General features: G+C 42.2%; 1 protein-coding gene across 1 annotated transcript; it reads right to left on the reverse strand.

Annotated features, from left to right (window-relative positions):
- Positions 1-1,899: 1,899 nt before the first annotated feature.
- EFCAB12 (EF-hand calcium binding domain 12) lies at positions 1,900-23,577 on the reverse strand. Its single transcript, XM_020791400.3, has 10 exons — positions 23,337-23,577; positions 17,359-17,875; positions 15,794-15,982; positions 12,792-12,954; positions 11,891-12,102; positions 10,310-10,523; positions 9,133-9,280; positions 8,500-8,595; positions 7,095-7,193; positions 1,900-4,969 (listed from the first exon to the last, which is right to left on the reverse strand). Exons 1-10 carry the CDS (start codon positions 23,441-23,443, stop codon positions 4,711-4,713), a joined length of 2,004 nt encoding a protein of 667 aa, XP_020647059.3. The 5' UTR covers positions 23,444-23,577; the 3' UTR covers positions 1,900-4,710.
- Positions 23,578-23,824: the final 247 nt, after the last annotated feature.

Here is a 23,824-nt window from a genome sequence, read left to right on the forward strand (position 1 = left end):
GGCCATGTCTTGATTAAGGGCGTCTGGAGAAACACACAACTGTCACACATTTCACAGACAGACCCCTATTTGTGACGTACTGGCTTTCACCCCTTGGCGTTGCAGGCCTCAGCCTAAGGAATGGGGCATCTTTGCCACGAAGGAGAAGCCTTCACCCAAACCCCCTGGATCTCTCCATAGGCACCTTCTTTCAGGCTATCCACTAAGCGCCGTCTTTCAGGCTACTCACCTAGGAGAGCAGGTGGCAGGCAGGCAGCCTGATGCCTCCATTGAGGATACGAAGAGTCATGAGAGACAAAGCCGGGCAATGCACAAGATGTTACCAGCCAAACCTGGGCTCTAAATTCTCCAGCAAGGAATCAGGCACAGACGTAGCCAGCTAAACCAAAGGCCCAGTTTTATTGAATAGCAACAAAGGTCAGCCAGGACTTCTCTTAAAAGCAGAGAAGATCCCGAAAATACAGTGTACATATATTTTATAAGGATACAAACAAAGAGTCATAAAGTATTACAATTCTATTGGTCATTTGTACCCAGAGTTTGAATCCAGACGCCCACTGGGTAATGATGCCAGTTACGTTACCCTATTGGTTATCCTACAGATATTCATATTACCTTCACCCATGCCCAAAATGTGCCTAAATGTATAGGGAAAAGAGTGTCTATTTCCCTTATCTGTTGGTATGTTTATGTGTTTCTTTCCTGGACCCTTCCCAATGTGTGGGGCTGTAAGAATCCTTGTAAACATCAGAGCAAAACTTAAAGGGTGCTCAACAAAAGCAGAAAAGCGGGTATAATAAAAAGACCTGGGGAAGAACATTCTGTCCTGAGGATGAGACCCATAAAGGGGAATAAATTACAGTTAGCATTGTCAGGACCTGCAGATTTGCTATGACAGTGCTGGAATGCTGAAGGGACTAGTATTAGGATGGCTCCACATGCAGCTGCAAAAGCACTGAGAATCCTGCAAAACAAGCCTCTACCTGAGAAACCAGAGATTGAAGGGATAGAACCTGATGATGAAAATCTCAATACATCTGAAATAAGCTCAAATTAAATTTGAAATGGCACTTGAAACTTGCCCGTGAATTTTGAGGTGACCTGGGAAAGTGGTCCCCCTCATAAGAAAAAACTTTGTGACAAAAGTCCCTGTGGTCGATTTTATTGGTGAGGGTAAAGGCAAGAACAATAAGATTTCAAAGAACGCAGCCATAGCTGTTCTGGACGAGTGGAAGAAACTACCTATCCTTTCCCCAGTTGAGAAAATTAAGCCACTAACCAAAAAGAAAACAGGCTTTACCTAAAAGAGGCGAGCTGAGGACATTCAGTGGACATCAGAGTGCTAGATAGCCTTTGATGGTCTGAAGAGGGTGCAGACTTTAGGACCTGTCCTTACTGCACCACGCTTCGACCATGAGTTCACCATCTGCACGGATGCATCAAAGGTGAAACTAGGAGCCGTGCTGTGCCAGGCAGACGACAACGGGAGTCTACATCCAGTGACTTTTATTAGCAGGAGACTCCAACCTGGTAAGAGACATTCGTCTACCATTGAGAGGCCATGTCTATTGTCTGGACGCTGCAAAAGCTGAAGCCCTACATTTGGGGAAGGACATTTGTCCTCTGCACCGACCATTCCCCTTTAGTGTGGCTACGAACTATGAAATCCAGTAGCAGCAAACTTGCAAGATGATTCTGCAAGACTTTGACATAAGCAGTGCAAAAGGGACTTACAATGTGGTTGCCGGCGCCTTGTCTCGAAGGCCAAATGACTAACGGGTGGAGAAAAGTTTGCAATATTTTATTAACTCTTCTGTTTGTGTACTAGTTATAAAATATGAAGTGCAGAGTTTGCTTGGATGTTGAACCTAGAGGTGTATGGTGATGGTAAAAATAATGGGGAGTATCCAAATTAATGTAAAAGTAATGTCATGTAATTTGTATTAATGTAAGTAATGTATCCTTATTGATGTAATACAATAAATTAATACGTCTTTATTGACATAAGAGTAATGTAATGTATCTTTAATGATGTAAATAATGTAAAAGGTTAGTGTTTATATTCTTCCATAAACCTTCATCTTTTTATGAGGGCAAACCGTGAAGTTTCCCCTCCTAAAACCTCCTTATTAAGGAGGGAGGAATGTGTCGTCCACCCAGGTCATGAATATTCATATGGTATCTGCATAGACGAATGGGAGTGCTGGAGGGGCAGAGTCATGATATCTAAGGGACTCAGGAGGAGGAGTTAGATAGGGAGTCTTAGCTGAGGAGATGAAAAGTTTTGGAGTTTGGGCAAGGGAATGGTGGTTGAGAGTGGATGGAGGATGCGTGTTAAGAATTAATAACATTGCTTGAGTGATCATCATCTGTAACAATTTCTGTTTGGTTCTTTTAAAATGACATATGGCCTGGACCTCGATTATTAATAATAGGTAAATAATAGGTAATAGGGCAGTGCCAAAGAATGCTCCAACTACCATACAATTGCACTCATTTCCCATGCTAGTAAGGTTATGCTCAAAATCCTCCAAGACAGGCTTTAGCAGTATGTTGACCGAGAACTCCCAGAAGTACAAGCTGGATTTCGAACGGGCAGAGGAACTAGGGACCAAATTGCTAATATGCGCTGGATTATGGAGAAAGCCAGAGTTCCAGAAAAACATCTGCTTCATTGACTATGCAAAGCCTTTGACTGTGTGGACCACAGCAAACTATGGCAAGTCCTTAAAGAAATGCGAGTGCCTGACCACCTTATTTACCTCCTGAGAAACCTATATGTGGGACAGGAAGTAACAGAACTGGGTATGGAACAACTGATTGGTTCAAAATTGGGAAAGGAGTATGACAAGGCTGTATATTGTCCTCCTGCTTATTCAACTTATATACAGAATACATCATGCGAAAGGCTGGACTGGAGGAATCCCAAACTGGAATTAAGATTGCTGGAAGAAATATCAACAACCTCCAATATGCAGATGATACCACTCTGATGGCAGAAAGTGAGGAGGAATTAAGGAACCTTGTAATGAGGATGAAAGAGGAGAGTGCAAAAAACAGTCTGAAACTCAACATCAAAAAAACTAAGATCATGGCCACTGGTCCCATCACCTCCTGGCAAATAGAAGGGGAAGATATGGAGGCAGTGACAGATTTCACTTTCTTGGGCTCCATGATCACTGCAGATAGTGACAGCAGCCACGAAATTAAAAGACACCTGGTTCTTGGGAGGAAAGTGATGACAAACCTCAACAGCATCTTAAAAAGCAGAGACATCACCTTGCCAACAAAAGTCCGAATAGTCAAAGCTATGGTTTTCCCCGTAGTGATGTACGGAAGTGAGAGCTGGACCATAAAGAAAGCTGAGCACCGAAGAATTGATGCTTTTGAATTGTAGTGTTGGAGGAGACTCTTGAGAGTCCCCTGGACTGCAAGGAGAACAAACCTATCAATTCTAAAGGAAATCAACCCTGAGTGCTCACTGGAAGGACAGATCCTGAAGCTGAGATTCCAATACTTTGGCCATCTCATGAGAAGAGAAGACTCCCTGGAAAAGACCCTGATGTTGGGAAAGTGTGAAGGCAAGAGGAGAAGGGGACCACAGAGGACGAGATGGTTGGACAGTGTCATCGAAGCTACCAGAATGAATTTGACACAACTCCGGGAGGCAGTGGAAGACAGGAGGGCCTGGCGTGCTCTGGTCCATGGGGTCACAAAGAGTCAGACACAACTAAACAACAACTGTTGATGAAATCATCTGGTGGCAGCTGAGCAGCACGTAGCGCGAGCTATTAGTTTGGTGAAACAAGCAGGGGCCACGTGGGGATCGTGACAGTTTCCCCTTCTCTTCCTCTGCGGCATTCGCGCTGTGCAGCTTGTCCAGGGTTACACAGGATGTCTCTTCTTCCAGAAGGCACAGAGGGGAATCAAACTTCCAACCTCTGAGATATACAGTCAGCTCCAACCACTGCGCTGCTACTTAGGAATTTAGGGAATCCAATGCATGGGCAAGGAATACTTCCAGGTAAGGAACATTTAGGGAGACCACAACACATTCTAGAACAGGCTGAGTCCCAAACCAGAAGCCAGACTTTGTCACTTCCATCTTTTCAGTGCTTAAATGAACAACACACAAACATACGTCTTTCTACATTCTGAATTCCTTTGAAAAGAATGTGCCCAAGGCCTGGAACTAGAACCTTCTAGAAGGAAAGGAGTGTCTTCAATCACTAAGGTATCTTTCCATACTCATCAGTTGTTGAGCTACAGTGCCTATCAGTATCATTTACCGATGACAAGAAGTTACAGGCGCTATAATACAGCAAGATCCAGAGGACTGCAGGGCTCCCCAGCCATACTATAAAAGTTGCACACGCCCTACTTTTAGTACCATAGTTCAGCTTCCTTTTTAAAAAGAGCAGTAGAAGCATTCTCTGCCAGCAAAGCTATTCCTCCAATCCCATAAACTGTAGATTAAGTGTCCCACCATTGAGAATTCCGTGGCACTCTTATGCAAAATGCAGCAGTCACTAATTGAAATAGCCCCTTTTACCAAATCATGCTACTCTATATACTGTATTTTTCAGACTGATTTCTTACCATGTTTTTGATCACAATAGTGCATTTCGAATGCCAGCTTATTGCAGAAAATCCAAAAGAAAAGCTAACCAGTCATGATATGTCAGGACTGACCAAAGCTGCAAAATACTGTCAAATATAATAATGATGCTTTCGGGACTCTGGATCCCCGTAAATCACATATTCTCGGTCGCTGACTGGCCAGTGGCGGTCTGGAGTATAAATACCAGGATAGACAGGGCGTGTGCAAGAAACATGGCTGAAGAGAGCATCTCCTGCATGGCACTGTGTCTGGGGTAGATACAGACGCAGTTTATCAAGAAGATGTCCTGGCCAGAAACTATTGGCATCAGTCAATGGATTCAGAAAAGCAAACATTTTCCTCAGCTGCCTGTAATCCAAAAAAATAAGGAAACACATAACATGAGCACAAACAAATATTCAAGAACAGTAAGAATGACTATTAAAGGCTTAATGAAAATAAGGTATGTAATTCTTGAAAATACAGTACAATATGAGACAACTCAGGTGTGTATCAGAAACGGAAATGGGATCTGAACAGATAGAGTCATATTACTGACAATTATCTAAACTCCCCCACTGACAACAAAAACACTTGTAACACCAAAGATAAATTTAGATTTTTAAAACTAGATTAATATTTCAGCCCTAAAAGGCTTGGGACCAGAATATCTTTCTAAAGGACTCTCTCGCATCATATGAACCTCTTTGTGAGCTGTTTCCCCACAGCTGAGGTGCTTTCACAACCTTCAGAGGTGCAGCTGGTGAAGACAACACAAAAGTGCTCCTTCTGGGCAGCAGCCACTGGAGTGTGGAAAGGCCCCCCTCAAAGAGGTTCATTGAAAAGACAAGAAATAATTTTAAAAATTCTTTAAATATTCTTTTTGTTGTGATGATGCATTTTTAAACTGACTCAACTGTTCAGAGCATCTCTTCTGCTGTGATAATGATTATGTAGTTCATATAAAATCTAGTTATTAAAACCAGTTTCTATTTTCATTCATTCATTCATTCGATTTCTACCCCGCCCCCCTAGACAGAGTCTACTCGGGGCGGGTTCCAAATATCTTAAAATATCATAAAAAACATGAAGACATCAAACATTAAACAACTGAATCAATAAGATGGATTATTCAAGATGGGGGTAATAGAAAACAAAAAGATAGATTTCAAGAATTGACAGGAGGGAAGGCCTTCCTAAAGAGCCAAGTCTTTAAATGGCTCTTAAAAACATTTTTTTCAGGGTTCAGGCAATCTGCCTTAGATTTCCATTGGGGAGCTGAAAGATTGAGTTCAACGTTTCTTAAATAACTAAATGCAGAGATTCCAGGCTCATCATCTTTAAAACCAGAGAGGGCAATCTCCAGAGATTATTCTGGAAACATGGAAGGATATGCCGGCTTCTGTGATTCACTTCCTGATTTTCTCCTTAAGGAAATGCTTTCTTGCTTTCACTAAAAAAAGTCCTTTGTGCATTCTAGTGGCCAAAAAGTGTTTTTTTTTCCATAAAGAAAATAATATTGGGCAGGTTGATGGGTTGCAGTGACACTGGGGCAGCCCTGAAACCATGGCAAAATTGCCTCCATGCCCCCTAGAGAGAACAAGGGGATTTTTCAAGCCAATTTTTTTTCTTCAAAGTAATTTTAAAATGGGGGGGCAGGATTACTGGTAGGGCCTCTGGAAACTGTATGTGGCCCACAGACTGCATGTTTCCAACCTCTTTGGGCAGAGGGAGCATGAGGTCATGGCAAAACAGGAATTAATTCAGGATTCTGGCTGTGTGAAGCACATAATCGATTTTGCTCCTCTTTTGAATACATTTAGTGGCCTTTGCTGTTGTTCTTACATATTGTCGAGTTGACTCCAAACCATAGCAACCCTATGAATCAATTGTAGTGTAGTGCTGTAATTGACATCACTAGCCTGCCATTGATTCAAATGGGACAACTCTAATGGCAACTTACTTTAGCACAGTAGGTCACAGTTAGAGTGGGCCTATTTGAATCAATGGAACTTATAAAGGAATGGGATCACCGAATCCCCTCCTGATTCAATGGGCCTGCTCTAGTGTACTAAGCAACAGGATTTTAACCATTAAAAACAGTTTTTAAAATTAAGATAATGCCAGCAGGAAAATGAGAAAGAAATACAATACCAGTGGGAAACCTTTGCTTTTGGGGTGAGTATAAAAGAATCAAAGACAAGAGGTAAAGAATATAACTATTAACCAGGGCACTGGAAGAAGCCAAAGGGGGGGAGAGAGGGAGAGAGAGAGAGACTGACTGACTCTCCCAGGAGAAAACAGCCTGCCTCTGCCCAGAGTGTGGTTTTCCTCTGTGGAAAATGATGAAAGAAGGAGACAAGAGCTCTCGCATTCCCCTCATTGTGCGTGGGTTCAATATGAGCGAATAGGACAAGAGATGCCCTTCAGGTATGACTTAATCCCAAAGGAAGCTTCAAGCCCCACTTAAAAAGCAATAAAGACTATCTCATACCTTTCCTCATATACTTCTTCTGGCGTCTTGAATATGTCATCATAGTAGAACTGATCAACCCAGAAATCCACAGGAGGAAGCAGCTTTTTGGAGCGGTTTCTGGAAAAGCAACACACCAGAGACGTATAAAACAGGCCTACGGGAAGAGTGAAAGTTGGCGCCCACCCAGCTGGCAGGAAAGTGGTGTGGCCTGGGCCCAATATCTACTTAAGGCCCATAGAACATATTCAGGACATCTCCCGATAGATTCAGATCTAGCTCCTGAGCCTCATGTCTAAAACAATAGCTGTCCCAATACACACGTGCAAACATACCCACTGAAACCTACAAATCATGCCTGCTGAGTGTCTGTATAATTAAAATTGTAAACCGCCCAGAGAGTGCTTGTAGAGCTTTGGGGCGGTATATAAGTCCAATAAATAAATACATAAATAAATTGTACTGAATTAAAGTAACGTCACACTGATGGAGTAAGGTAGTCTCTCAGCAGTTCTGAATGTTCACCCTATTATCTCTTTGCTAGTCCTGGCAGTGGGAAGAAAGAGGGAAATTCAGCTTCGAGGACAGCAAGGGGGTCAGGGGCCAAGACCATTTGTTCCTCTGTGTTTTGATTCACAGCTCCCGTCAGGCTCACTCAACACAGGCAAGAGTAAGGGATTGTGGGAATTAAAGTCTAAAACTTATGGAGAGTCAAAGGTTTCTAATTTCTGATCCAGATCTGATTTAGTCTGATATAAAGACTGGTGTGTGTATGTAAAAAGGGATTTTCCCTGCAGGTATACAGTATTTCGGGATACAACACATGTAGTGAAAATTGTAAAACTAAAAAGGCTGTATGACCTAGAAAGATAGAAGCATTCTGGAAGCAGGTGAGATGCCAATGTTTGTTCCTTCATTGTTGAAAACATAAAATCTCACTGTATCCTGGGGCAAAACCAACAGACACCTTGCTCGGTGGAAAACAAAGAGCAACTGGACAGTCTTTCTGGGCAGAGAGGAGGTTGCAGGCAATTTTGCCTCAAATATGGGCAAAATGAACAAGCCTGTGGCCCAATTATAGCCCTTGGCCCTGCCACAGGCCACCCCAGTCCAAAAAAAAAAAAAAAAAAAAGACTGAGAATGGCCTTTTTTCTTGGAAAAAAAACATATAAAGTGATGAAAGAGGCACCTCTAGTTTTGATAGTGGGCAGGTTGAGGATCCCGCCCCCCAGCTCCTTGTACAAAGACTGATTTCTAAATGGAGAAATAGATTGTCTTGGGGGCCCCATAAAAATGTCCCTGCAGACCAAATGGAACTGCAGACCACACTTTGCCCATTCCTGTTTCAGATGTTAGAAGAAGTAAAGAAAGACAGTAGAAGCCAAATTGGGTAGTTTCACATATTTCCAATGCACTTAACACGTACGTCATTAGTTTCTTAAATTCTTCAAAGGACTGCCAGCGGTATTTCATCGTCTTCTCATTTATGACCTGTTTCTTTTCAGCCTTTGGCTGAGGTTTTCTACAAAAGGAGGAGAAACAACAGTTTAGACAAATGGACAACAAAAGTGAGAGACAGCGAGACAGAATGATTAGGGTGAATATACTGGAACAGAGTTTGTCTGATTGCAAAACTCTAATGGAAAAAGTACAACAAGCTAAGAAAAAGCAAGAAATCATTGCAGAACACTTTTACAAAGGCAGCATGTATCTTTTTAAAAAACGGTACAAGTATGAAGAATACTCTACGTTCATGCTACATGACCTAAAACATAAATGGCCAACAGGTGTCTTGTATAGGCATATAAATGAATGGACATAGGAATGAATGCAAGGAGCACCTACTCCAGCATTCTGTTTCTATCAATGGCCAGACAAAGGCCTCTGGGAAGCTCAGAATAATAATTATAACAGCAAGCAAATCAATCAAAGTCTTCAAACCATCTGAGGACAACGACTGACATGGTCTCAGACATCCCAGTCTGAGAAACTGGGAGAATGTTTCTGCTTCATGTATTGGGGACGGCAATGGGCGATTTATCCTGAAAAAAGAACAAACCTTTTTGTAACCCTGGAAGAGACTCTAGATTCTTCTTCTTCTGATGCTTCTTCAGAGCCCATGGATTTACTGTAATAACCCCCTGGCTGCCTTATCTTCCGAAAGCTGTTCCCTTCTCGTAGGATTCTGTCTCCTGGGTACAGCAGACCTGGTGAAACAAAGGCAAAGCTTCAGGCAGCCTCAGCCATGTGACGGATCCTGGGAATGTTTGGACGATCTTCTCATGAATCATGGAGCGGTGACTCTAGAGTGGTGGCAATCTACACATACAGTACTAGTGGTGTGAAGGAGCCCAACCCGTTCTGATTTCGACTGCCATCAGTATCAATTTGTTAAACAAGAATGCTCATCTGATTTAATTATTTGTCCTTAAGCAGGGACAAGGATCAAGACACTTCCTTCAGTATCCCCCTGCCTCCCTTTTCCTTCTTACAGGAATTTGCCCACATTCTGGAGCCTGTATTTACAGTCTGCAGCTCTAAGGGTTAGAAACAGTGATGGGTGGGAATCTTCTAAAGCGAAGCAAAGAATCCTCAGGATGTTTGTTTCCATGCCCAAAATACTAAAATCTGTGGATTTAGGGCAGGGCTATCTATACAGAGGGGACGTGGTGGCGCTGTGGGCTAAACCGCAGAAGCCTGTGCTGCAGGGTCAGAAGACCAAGGAGTTGTAAGATCAAATCCACGCGACGGAGTGAGCGCCCGTCGCTTGTCCCAGCTCCCAAGATAGATTAATAGGGACCACCTCGGTGGGAAGGTAAACAGCGTTCCGTGTCTAAATCACACTGGCCATGTGACCACGGAAGATTGTCTTCGGACAAATGCTGGCTCTATGGCTTGGAAACAGGGATGAGCACTGCCCCCTAGAGTCAAACACGACTGGACAAAAATTGTCAAAGGGAACCTTTACTTTTATCTATACAGAATTACTTTACTCAGAAGTAAACCTCATGAAGTTTAGAGGATCTTAAGTCTGTAGCAAGTGGGTTTGGTTCTGTAGGCTTAGTCAAATGTATTCCTTCATACAACTGGCCAGCTGCTCATAAGTTATATTTGCACTGTGTTTTCCTGTCACCTAGCTCTTCCATCCTAAGTCCACCCATTCGGAACACAAAGCAAAGTTCAGACAGCACTGTTCTAATCTGTGGCATTCTAGCTAATCCTCTGGTTTACTATACCTCTCTTCAGCACCTTCTCAGTAAGCAGAACCTGGTATTTTTTACAAAGCTTGACACACTGAGTGTAGACCAGGTGGGTAGCAAGTCGGTGATGGTCCACTAGGTCTCCCACTTCACCCTCCATGGTGCTTGGCAGGCAATGACCGTCCACTGCCAGGTCTCCGGTCTTCACCATTCGACACTGTTCAGCAAAACTTAGGGGATCAACCTTCCTCTGCAGCAAGAAGAAAATATGCTTTTTCAGCTCTGAAACAGCACAGTGCCAGTTAAGTGTTATTTTTATTTGCCTTCAACAGAAGCTATTAGAAAGATTTCCCACTTGGAACTGGAGGGAACTAACTGCAAGCACCTGCACTCTCCCCAGAAGCTGCCAAAGAAAGTTTTCAGAAGCTTTAACTAGTGCAGGCGTGGCAGGACATCATCTAACTGGGGTAGCTTGAGTGAACCATAGAAACACCAATTCTGCACCAACTGCACTGGCAATCAGTGCTCAGTTCAAGGTGCTAATTACAAATCCTCAAAGGCCTGTTCTTCAAACTACTAAAATCTTGTTAAGAGGCCTTATTCAGACTGTCCCCCTTTTGGGGTGCAGTCTTGGCCACACCATACAGGTGGATGAAATGAGTGGTTGCTTGACTCTTCTTTGCTGATAACCTATAATAATAAGGAAATGCATGCCACTTCATATCATATCGACAACCTTAGATAGGCAGATGATACCACTCTGATGGCAGAAAGTGAGGAGGAATTAAAGAACCTCTTAATGAGGGTGAAAGAGGAGAATGCAAAAAAAATGGTCTGAAGGTCAACTTCAAAAAAACCAAAAAACAAAAACTAAGATCATGGCCACTGGTCCCATCGCCTCCTGGCAAATAGAAGGGTACAAGTTGTTGGACATTTATTATTCTTGTGGACATTTATAGGTAAATTTTCATCTGGTTGTCTTTCTGCTGTATTTACTGATTTATTTGATTGTACTTTTCACTGCTTGATCAGAGGACATGGAAGGAATGCGAGGACTGTGGACTCATGCAGCAGTCCCCTGGGCAACAAGAGCACCCTGTCAGCTGATCCTTCCACTTTGGAAGCTTCTGACACAAAGAGGAATTCTTTAATCATAAGATACTGTTTGGGCAGTTTGCCCTGTTTCTCACTCCCAGCATCTAGAACATTCAGTCAGTCTATCTAAAAAAGCCAATGTTGCTATGGGAGATGGTGGGGGATGCACCCTGTTTTATTGCAAAATTGTTACCTAGGAAGTTTCACAAAATGGGAAATGATTTTAAAAAAACTGATCATTTTACAATGGTGGAGTCATTTTGGAGTCACAAAATGGCTTTGGGGGATGCCTGCAGTGGCTCCCGTTCTGCAGTTTTTCTGCCCCTATCATAATGGCACAATCAGGAAATGAAAATATCTGAAGAGCAGGTGCTAAGAGTGAAACAGTTACCTAAGTTCTATATATTTATACAAACACATACACACACATACACCCCATTCAGACAATACTCTTAAGCAAGTAATTGCAAGCATGGGCCATCCCATTGTCAAAGCAATAATTCTGCTATAAAAAAGCAGTACCTTTAATTGCCGCCTCATTTCCCGATACCTCTTCCCAACCATCTCCATCTGATTATACGTGAGATGCACGCACTCTGGCTCCGTGTTGGGAGGAGGAACTTGCAAACAGTCAATGTGAGCAGGAAGCTCTTTGGCCTTGTTCTGGCCAGAGGAGACCCTCTTTGTAGAAACCGAAGCTGCTTTGGGGCCGCCAAGGGGTAATTCTTTCCTGTCTTTACCAGAAAGAAGAAAGCATTAGAGGAGGAGAGGAAAGAGAACAGACACCAGCTTAAATTTACAAACCCACTAAACTTTTACCCAAACACACTAGCAATAAGCAACTATGCCTGGTATCTTAATAGACACCTATCAGCTCTTCCACAGCTTAGAAAAAGTTAATTTTTTTAGAGTGTAATTCCAAAACTCCCCAGCTAGAATTGGCTAGTGACTACAGGGGTTTGAAGAACTGTGTCCCATCCTGGAAAGATAACATTTCCTAAGTCTGAGAAGTTGGGTTTTTTTTAAAATTTGATCAGGCTTTAATTACAGAAGAACAACATATGGATCCAGAATGCAAGATGGAAAAAAAAATGGAGAACTCTGCTGGATCAGACGAGAGGACCCTATAATCTCGCATCCCGTTCCCACCTTGGCTAACAAGATGCCTCTAGGAAGCCCGTAAGGACAGGTCTACTCATTGCCACAACACATGACAATGTGCATTGCTCTGGATCAGCCTTCCCCAATCCCTCGTGCCCCCAGATGTGGTCCGACTATAATTCTTACCATGCTGGGTAGAGAAAAGGAGCCATAGATTTCTCCAAGACCGAGAGAGTTAAATGGGGAAAAAAACTGAAACAACCTGCTGTTCCTAACAGTTTCAAACCATTCCACCACTTGCTTTTTCATTTCTTTTCTTTACCTGGCTTGGGCTCTTTTGTGTTCTTCCACTGATCTCTTATCTTGTCCGCCCATATTCTCTGACACTCTGCCAGATCATCGCTGGTGATATAATTCCCTTTGGTTGACGTTGTGAGGAAAAGGATAATGTCTTCCAGGTCACTTTTACTGATAGGTACCTTGGTCTGTATAAAATCAATACTGCAATCAGACCTCATCACAGAAAGACTGAAGGTGAGCAACCATCATCTGAGGAGAAAGGGTCACCACAGGGTCTGAAATCATGTGGCTTAGTAAAGCCCTGCCCTAAATAGGTCTACTCTAGTTACAACTTACCGTGCCAACAGGAGGCCCACTGAAACTGTTGGGATTTGACGAATAAATTTCTCTACAATTTCCATACAACAGATTCATCTTACTCTAGTTGTGACTTACTTTGGCACTGTAAGTTGCAACTAAAGTAGGCCTATTTAAATCAATGGAACCTGTAAAGGAGTTGACTCACCAAATCTCTGCTGACTCAGTGGGCTTACTCCAGTGTGACTTAATACACTAAGCATCAGGATATCAACCAATAATTGCTCAGATGGGTATCCCCTTTACTACAACCAAACCATAGTTTGGAAATACACTCAGTCTGTCCAGCACAGATCCTGGCCAGTTTATTTGTTGATTGTTTACTTAATTACTGTCTCATCTTTCTCCCAACAGCAGAACCAAAGTGGCTTACAAAGGAGTGAAAGACACAGACCACTAAAATCACAAAAATTATAGTACTGAAATACAATTAAAAATATACCAATGTCAAAAGGCACCTGTCAACAATGGTTAAAAACTAGTATAAAACACACCATGGAAAATGCAGCCTCCCGCTAAAATTAATTTCCCAGACATTTGATTTTCAAAAGTATGCTTGAAAAAAAAAGGTCTTTGCCTGCTAGGAGAAGGTCAAGATAGAGGGGGGCCGACCTAGTTTCGCCTGAAAGGAAACTTCCATAGCCTTGCAGCAACCACTGGAAAAGTCTTCTCTTGTGTTCTTGCCAAACATGCCTGTGAGGGCAGTAGGACCATGAGAAGGACCTCAAAAGCCAGATTATATAGAAAAACACAGTCCTTCAAGAAACCAAGCATAGAAGGCTTTACAGTCATAACCAGGACTTTATACAGGAACTTGAAATGGACTGGTTGCTAGCAAAACTCTTGTTCCCGGTACCCAACCCCAATCAATCATCTGGCTGCTGCATTTTGATCCAGTTGAAGTGTCCTAACAGTTGTCAAAGGAAGCCCCACAGAGTGCATTAGTCGTGCCCTGCTTTACGATTACCCTGTATTATGACAAATCCGCTTCACGATGACATTTTGCGATCGCAAAACGATGGTCTAAATAGGGTTTTTTCGCTTAGCGATGATCGGTTCCCTGCTTCTGGAACCGATTCTTTGCAAAAGGATGTTTTTTAAACAGTTGGTTGGTGATTTCAAAATGGCCGCCAGGTAATTAAAATGGCTCCCTGCTGTGTTTAGGGACGGATTCCTCGCTATACAGGCACCAAAAATGGCCGCCGTATGAAGGATCTTCGCTGGACAGTGAGTTTTTAGTCCACTGGAACGCATTGAAAGGCTTTTAATGCGTTTCAATGGGCTTTTTATTTTCGCTTTACGATGTTTTCGCTTAACAGTGATTTTCCTGGAACGGATTATCACCGTTAAGCGAGGCACCACTGTACATTTAATCCAAGCAGAATGTAACCATGGCATGGGGCTCCATAGCCGCCAAATCAGACATTTTTTTAGGAAAGGGTGCAGCTAGCACATCAGGTTGAACTATGCAAATAAATTCCCAGCCGTCCAGAAAGTCCTGAGCATCCAGGCTCCTGGTGAATCCAGGAGTACAGCCAAGCTGCAAATCTTAATTCTCAGGGGAACATACCCCCCAGTCCAGATTCCATTTCTTCAGCCTTATCCAGTCCATGAGTGACACCAGACATGGACATAGAACCCAAACAGCTTCCTTGGAGTTAAATGGAAAGGGGAGATAAGAGTTGGGCATCATTACCAAACTGGTGGCACTGAACTCCAAAATTCTGTACAATTCTGGATGAGCAGATTTGTGCATACATCACATAGCAAAGGGGGAATGAAGAGCACCCCGAGGGATCCAACATGCTGAAAATCAGAGGTCCCCAGAACCCCCATATGAGCCTGTCCATAATAGCTATTAAAGCAGCTATTAAAGTAGCACTGCATTAAAGTACGATGCATTTGCATCGCTTCAGATGATATGATTGCTTACGCTGATGTAGAAAAGACTGTGCAGGGATGCGGGTGGTTGGTGGGGTGGAGAGAGAACAACAGGTCAGTTCCCCTCAAATAGCATAACAGATACCAAGGAGGCTTTGGATCTTTCCCAAAATTGTAATTTTTAAAAAAAGGCTTGGTGCCAATGCACCAAGAGAGTAGGAAATTGCTAATCAGCCCTTCTTTGTACCTTGTAAGGTAGTTCTGTTGTTGCTGTGCCTGGTGCAAATCTGACCAGTTAAAGCAAAAGCTGTCTTAGCAAGCTGCAAACAAGGGCTGATTCCCAATTAACTCCTCTTTCTCTGCTGATTCCTGTGTGATCGGCTAAAAAGAATTCACCCAAGAAAACTCTTACTTCTCAGGTGCAAATTCATAGATCAACGCAGATTTTTTTCCTGATGCGGTTGCACCCTCGCTTGGTTACAATACTAAGGAATGAACCCAGATGTAATCCTGTTTAGGGATTGTGGAATCAATGGGACGAGTCAGTCATAGCTAACTTAAGTCTCATTGATTTGAACAGATCTATTCTAGCTCTGGATCTAGCGTCTGTCCCTTGCCTGGGACATTATTTCACTATCTGTGAAGCTGACAAGATCTGTTCAACCAAAACGGAGAGAGATGCTAAACAAAATGGACTTCTGCTTTAACAATTCTGTTTCTTCCTACTCTGACCCCAAAAGGAAAATGCTTTACTGCTACACGCCCAGAGAGAAAGGCTGCACCTACCGCTTCGATGATTCTAATGAAGTCGGCTCTCTTGAACTTCATTGACTTGCTCCTGTCAGCTTTGTTGAAAAGATCCACAAGCTTAAGTTTCTGCTTGTGTAGGAGCTCCTGCAGAGTGATGAGGGATTCGGGATACGGTGCGTGGATAAGAGGAACAATTCTCTTCTTTGCTCTCTTTGGCATCAGATGCTAAAAGAAAAAGGAGGGACATACATTAAATTGCCTTTTAAAAAAAAAAAAAAGTTATTGTCTATAAGCCAGGTATGGGATACTTGGGGCCCTCCATATGTTGTTGGACTACAACTGACATCAGTCCTAGCCATCACAGCTAGTGATAAAGGATTATGGGAGTTACAGTCCAGCAAGATCTGGTAGGAGATATGTTATCAATCCACACAGTAATAAATGGATGCTGATAACTATATTCCAGCAGAAAATGTAGGTCAGAGAGGAAACAATACTTCTCTGATTAAAAAGCACAGGGGGGGAAAAACCAAGAGATCTGGTGGCGGTGAGGAATCAGGGGCAAGATGATGCAAACAGACCCTGCAAACAGATAATGAACTTCATGTCACTATCTTGAAACTAAACACCGAGGCTTAAATGGTATGATTCTAAAATAGATCCCTCAGATTCCAAAACAGGCATTTTGAAAACACTGGTATGCAAGTATTTGAATTTCAATTTCAACATGTTGCTAACTTTCTGAACTGATGTGAAGATTTGCTTTCACTTTGGCTAGTAAAGAATTCAAGAGCTCAACTGAACCTGCAAAGAGCCATGCTATCCTAGACCAACTAAAAGTATAACCTGATAGTATCTCAAGAAAGGTGCCTATAAAACAAACAGTATGCATTTTTCTTATTCCAACCATACACCAAAGAGCACTGGGAAGGAGAGGAGGCTTAATCCACAAAACAGTAGTATTTGGTAGATGCAGAGGAGGAGAGGAAGCATGCAGCTGACTCAAAGTTACTGTGTGCACTTCAGTGCTAAATAGGATTTTCAGCCTCGGTCTCCCCACTGCAGCCCAACATTTCAACCCAAAGGTGGGAAGTGAACTGATCCTGCAGGCTGGATATCTCCCATTCCTAATGCACAGAACTAAGCCAATGGAGTTGATGATATCACAGGGAACAGGTCCCATTGTTCAGAGATATAGGAGAGGGACACGGAGAAGGGATTGTCATAGAGGCCCTCTCTTGTGTCTATTTCCTCCTCTCTGTGCCCAGAGTTTGACGCCTCTGGCCTTATCTCTCAGCTCACATTAGAGAAAACAGGGGGAATGCTTCTGTTAGCTCCAATCTGAAATAGCAGGGAGCGGTCCTTATTCCTGCTGGAGTTTCCAGCAGTGAATGCAAATCAGCAGGTGGGGAATTTTACTGTTAGCTCTGATATGATCTCAGAGACATAATATGGAGCTTGTCCTGTCTGTAGTCTCGAAGGCAACCTGAGTGCAGGATGGTGGGGAGGGAAAGCTGGATCTCTCAGGCCTGTTGCAGGCCAAATTCCCTCTCCCCTGCACTAGCGATGAGGCCACACAGAGGGCTCTCTCCTTTATTTACCTCAATGCTACTAACAGCAGCTAACTTGGCTTCTGCATTAGCCGTTTTTGCTTCTCGGTTTTCTCTTATTCTGCCCAAGACGTTTACTTCCAGCTGGCTGATGGGTTGCTTTGCTGTCAACCACTCCTCAAGATTGACACAGTTTTTCAGCAAATCCTGCAACTTCTTCCTCTCCTCAATCCAAGCCTCCAATTCTTGCATATCCTCCTCCTCTTTAGAAGTTTTATCCTCTGCCTCAGGTGTTGTTTCCAAACATAGAACTTTCTTCTCCTCTGGACCGGAAGGCACTGATGGCCAAGACTGGGGCAAGCCAGGAGTCCCTCCTCTCATGGGAGGGGCAATAAGAATGCGACGTCTCGATCTGGGTGGGCCAAATCTATTTCCTTTCACTTTCAGAAAAAAGTGTGGATGTGCCTCTCTGAGCTTGAATTGTTTAAAACAGTGATCCAGAACACCACCCAGATTTTCCACAGGGGATTCTTTGGGAGACTGTTCATTAGACAAGACGCTGCTTTCTCTGAAAAGACATGCAGTGGGTGAGAAATTCTGTGTTAATCACAGTCCCAAACCAAAATTATCTTATTTGAACTAATCTTTCAAAACACAATCTAAAATGTATTTTAAGTACTAAACTTTCAGGTTTAAGGATTTTTGTCAAGTAGAATGCAAATAATTTACACTAAATTTGTGCATATTTATAGAATTCTTGTAAAGCAAGACCACATGATCTGTGCGATTAGTACCTGTGGTTTCACTTATTTGCTTCCTGAAACTATTAAATACGTACCTCCAGAAATATGCATTTTCATGATGTATTACCAAAACTGGCCACTAGAAGGAAACAGAGACTATGCAATACATGTTCACAAAAATAGTTAAAATAGTTACTGTATTAAAATCATGATTTTAAATCAAATGTAATATGGTTGTAGGTTCAGATCTTCTGTACCCTCAGAAAATATAAAATTGGGACATCACTTCTGCTCGGGAGGAATGAGCAGCTAAGAACTGAACCTCCGCATTGCCGGTATGTTGAACAACTTTTAAAATGCACTTCTTGCTTTTGAAGACTGGGGTTTTTGCACATAAACCTTCAAAGGGAAAGATAAGGAAAGTGTACATGTTGCTAACCCTAAACTCTTTAAAGACTGTGTTGATTAAGAGTGGGATACAGTGGTGCCTCGATTTACGAACTTAATCCGTTCCAGAAGATGGTCATAACTCAAAATGAATGCATTGAAACACGATTAATCCGTTCCGGCTGGGGACGATATGGGTAATTAATGATATAGGGATGTGGTGGCTCTGTGGGTTAAACTGCAGAAGCCTCTGTACTGCAGGGTCAGAAGACCAGCTGTTGTAAGATCAAATCCATGCAACCGAGTGAGCTCCTGTCGCTTGTCCCAACTCCTGCTGACCTAGCAGTTCGAAAGCATGTAAAAATCCAAGAAGAGAAATAGGTACCACCGCAGTGGGAAGGTAACAGCGTTCTGTGTCTAGTTGCGCTGGCCACGGAAACTGTCTTTGGACAAACGCTGGCTCTATGGCTTGGAAACGGAGATGAGCACCTTGCCCTAGAGTCGGACACGACTGGACTAAATGTCAAGGGGAACCTTTACCTTTAATTAATAATAGAACAGGTAAGAAGTGTAATATAATGAAAGATAAGTTGTGGATTTTTTCAAGAATTTTATCAGAAATTATATAAAGGAAAAAATGTGTTGAAATAGGATATGGAAAATTATATAAATGAGAACTTAAAAACCAAATTATTAGAATGTGATAAAAGAATATTAGAAAAAGAGATTAAAGAAGAAGAAACTGCCGAGGTCATTAATAAATTGAGAAATGGTAAAACACCAGGCTATGACGGATTGGGTCCAGAATATTATAAACTTTTTAGTTCCATTTTGACACCTAAGCTAAAAATGCTTTATAATAAAATATTGGAAAGGGAAACAATGCTACCTTCTTGGAAACACTCACTAACGATTCTTATTCCAAAACCCAACAAGGATTTAACAAACCCAGGATCTTATAGGCCTATATCTTTAATAAATCAAGACACAAAGATTTTTACTGCTATACAGTGGTGCCTCGCACAACGGGCGCCTCGTAGAGCGATGAATTCGCTCTAAGAGGCTGTTTTAGCGATCGCAAATGCGATCGCAAAACGGTGCCCGTATAGGCGGGAAATCGCAGAACGAAGGTCAGTAAGCTGCTCGCTTACCGACCTTCGCTTTACGACCCGCCGATCAGCTGTTCCGCGGCTTCAAAATGGCCGCCGGAACAGCCGAAAGGGGCCGGGGTGCAGCGTTTTCGCGCCCTTGGTAAGCAAGGGGAGCGCGCGAAAATGCTGCGGAAGCCCCGAAATGGCTGCGCGCAACCATTTCGGGGCTTCCGGCAGCGTTTTCGCGCGCTCCCCTTGCTTACCAAGGCCACGAAAACGCTGCACCCCGGGCCCTTTCGGCTGTTCCGGCGGCCATTTTGGACCCGCTGGACAGCTGATGGCAGCCATTTTGGCGCCCTCGTTGTGCGAGGGGAGGGCGCGAAAATGGCTGCCGGCCCCTGGGAAACATCGCACAACGGTAAGTATTTTATGGCATTGGAACGCATTAAACGCTGTTTAATGTGTTCCAATGCCTTTTTCTGTTCTGTAGTGCGATGTTTCCCACAGCGAAGGTTAATCCGGAATGGATTAACCTCGCTGTGCGGGGCACCACTGTATTAGCAAAGAGATTAAACAGATTTATAGCAAATTATATTAAACAGGACCAATGTGGCTTTATAAAGGGAAGGCAAATGGATAATTTAACTAGGCGAGTTTTGAATGTTATATATGAGGCAGAAAAGGAAAAAACAAAGGCAGCTATTTTATGACTAGACATATTTAAGGCCTTTGATTGAGTGGAATGGCTAACATTAAAGCTGCTTTTAAAGGGTTGGGGATTTGACTGAAGATTTACTGGGGTTATAGATCAGTTATATTTATATAATACTTCAGAAATAATAGTTAATGATGGTTTAACAGAAAGGATTTTTCTAGGCACAAGACAAGGCTATCCACTTTCACCAGTATTGTTTCGTATGATTGTTAGCTAATATAATAAGAAATGATGAATTAATTAAAGGATTAGGCATAAATGATACAATTAAGATTTATTTGCTGATGACTCCTTATTAATGATTAAAAACCCATTAGAAAGTATCGATAGAATTAAAAATCATTTAGAAAAATTTGGAGAACTATTAATTGGCAAAAAATACAAGTAATGATGTTTAATCACAACAAATATGAACAAGAAAAGTTTGTAAATATGGTTTTAAAATGTGTAGTTATATTAAATACTTAGGTATAAATATAGTCAAAGTGACTCAAAAATTAAAGAAGCAAAATTTTAATAAATTAAAAAGCAATATTAAAGATAAATTCCAGGAGTACTCTAAATTGAATTTTTCGTGGTCTGGGATAATTGGTATGGTTAAAATGAAAATATTACCAAGAATAACTTTTCTATTTAGGATGCTCCCAATACATTTAGAAGAAGATTTTATGTATTGGCAAGGATTAACTAATGGATTTTGTAATAAAGGTAAAAAAATAAAGAATAAATAAAAGATATTGGTATAAAGCTCAAAAAAGTGGAGGTTTAGGTATTCCCAATATAAAAAATTATTATGTAGCGAATCAACTAAGATTTATTGGAGATATTATATATAACGAAGGAAGATTAATTTGGTGGGATATGGAATCCTCAGAAATACATGGAAATATTGAAAAATACTTGTTCAATGGAGTAAAAAGAAGTATAATAAATCAGGTGAATAACCCTTTTTAGAGAAACATGTTAAATGTGTGGCACAGATATAAAAAGCAGTTTTGTCCTTTTAGGTAAAGGTAAAAGGTTTGTCCTTTTACTTCACCACTAAAATTAGTGACTGAAATTGAAAATTTCCCAGCAAACTTGAAGGGCTTTGTTGATTTGTTTAAGGATAAAAAAGTTGCCAGACTGAAGGATTGGGTGGTTAAAATGAGTTTGAAGGATCAGATTATAGTTAAACTTCAAACTAATAAATTATCATGGTACAATTATATCCAATTACACAGATGGACTAATGAATGGTTGAGGATTAATGCAGATAATGTACTAAGTATGAACAATTTCTATCATCACATGAAGACATGCAGAAGGATATTTTGAAGAAGGGAATAGTAAGTAAAATTTATAATCGAATTTTGGATCAGGAGGAAAATGAGATTGAAACAGAAGGATTAAAATAAATTTGGGGCCATGATTTAAAGACAGAAATTAGAACAGAGGATTGGACAAAAATTTGGAAGATGAGAGTTTTAAGATAAGAATAAAAATAAAGGAGAATTTTTTAAAAATTAGTTCAGACAAGCTTGATATCAAATTAGAAGATTAGTACAACGAAGTATGGGACGTTGCGTTAAAGGACAAATTGAATACTGAACTAAAGATGAAGAGGAAAAATAATTTTGGATATTTTTAGAATATTTGAGGTCGATTTATTGAATTTGTATTAGTGAGAGAAAAGGGGAAAGCCTCTAAGCCACAATCAATAGAATTTTAGAAAAGAGGTTTGTAATAAAAGAATTAGTCCAAAAGTTCCTGTGGGTATTGGGGGTGCACTGGGTTTTAGATCGTTAGTCAGTATTTTGTATTGTTTTGTATTGTTTTGTATTGATGTATTTGTTTTGGAAAATTAAAAAAAATTAAAAGAAAATATAACATTGCAGCCACATTGCATTTGATTTAAATTATGATTTAAATACTCTGACTCTGTACAATCATGTGATGCTCTCTTCCCTACAGTGCACTCTTGCTTACTATAAGCTTTACACATACAGTATTTTTCACCATCCCCTTGACTCTACTTCCAATAATCCTCTATTATTGCAGATGTCACGTCTGAAAGCATGCACTTTCAGACAGCATAAATGTCAATGTATAGAGGAATGTTGGAGGTGGTGTCAATATAAGCAAACACTGTGCTCCCTACTTGTGTGCCCTTTCAAAGAGAGAATACCCTGATTTTGTGCTCCCAAAGTTGCAAAAGTACAATAGTTAAAGTTCTCTTGTAAAGAAATGAGCCTCACTTGCAGAAAGAAAGCGAGTTCCAGAAATGGCTTGATTAAGAGTTGCAAAACAAAGCTGAGAGCAGGTCTGCTATTTCTCACTTCCGTATCTGGCTTTAAACAAGGCTACATCTTTGAAAACACAAATGCAGTTTAAGAACTGCAAATTCTTCTAGTGATACTTATTAAACTGAGCACTAGGACAGGTTAAAAACTCATCTGAATAATCTGCACAGAAGCCTGTGAAACCCTGTAAAAGTACAATTGTAACTGAAGAACCGTTGTCCTTTACTTAGCATAGCATAGGCATCCTTCAGTCTCGAGAGACTATGGTAACATGCTCTGAATTGAGGAGTGTCCTCTCCAGAGCATGAAGCCCGGGTAAGGTAATATGGAGGATAGGCTGTTACCCAAGCAGCAGATCCCCTCTCTCCACATTGCTGAAATGGTCCAAAAAACCCAAAACATTGTTTTGTCTGCACTCCGGATGCTGCCCGCTCATGTCGAGACAGCTAATTCAGTACATTACAGGGCACATTCCTGTGAACTATGCTGGCTGCATAGCTCAGTGAGTTGGGAAAGATTGGGAGTTCGAATCCCCCCTGCGCCTTGTCCAAGAAAACCCAGCCTATATAGCCGTGGGCAAGCTGTCCAGTCCCCGAGTGATCCGAGAAGACAACAGTAAACCACTCTTGAGAGTACTCTTACACTTAGGAAAACCTGGAAAGGGTTAGGGTTCTGAGCTACGGGTTTAAAGCAAGTGCCCGACGTGGTGTTGCATGTAAGACGCCAAGAGCTCATTAAGTCGGCATTCCTCCTGCCCACCCCTACACGTGGCTTCTGGCGGGTTATTATCGATGCCCAGGTGACCACATACTCGCTTCCTCCAAGGCGGACGCTTGAAGCAGAGCCGGGCAGACGCTCCGAGTTCACCCTCCGGCGCGGGCTCCCTGCGCTTTCGGGCGAGCAGTTCAGCCACTCCATTCTGGTCGACACCGCGGGGCTGTTTTAGGAAAACTTCTCCAGGGGAATCTGCAAAAAGACCGGGAAAGCCTTCCAGCTTCTTCTCCGTTAGACAGACACCCCGTCTTTTCTCGTCTCCGCACCTCCTGCGGTGGGTAGGCGGGGGGGGGGAACGCGAGAAGCAGCGCCGGGCTCCGCTAACAACGCCCCCCCCCCTCCGCGCGCGCTCATTAGAGCACAAGGCAAAGAGGGGCATGTGGGCGGGCACCAAGGCAACAAGGCGCGCCCGCCGGCCGCTGATTGGCCGAGAGACGCAGCTCCGAACGTTGTGTCGGCAACCCCGGGAGGAGCCCGCTCGCGCCCCGCCGATACTACTCAGGGCTCCCGAGCGACGATTTGCCC

Source organism: Pogona vitticeps, chromosome 2 (assembly GCF_051106095.1).
Source record: "Pogona vitticeps strain Pit_001003342236 chromosome 2, PviZW2.1, whole genome shotgun sequence".
NCBI classification, from domain to species: domain Eukaryota; kingdom Metazoa; phylum Chordata; class Lepidosauria; order Squamata; family Agamidae; genus Pogona; species Pogona vitticeps.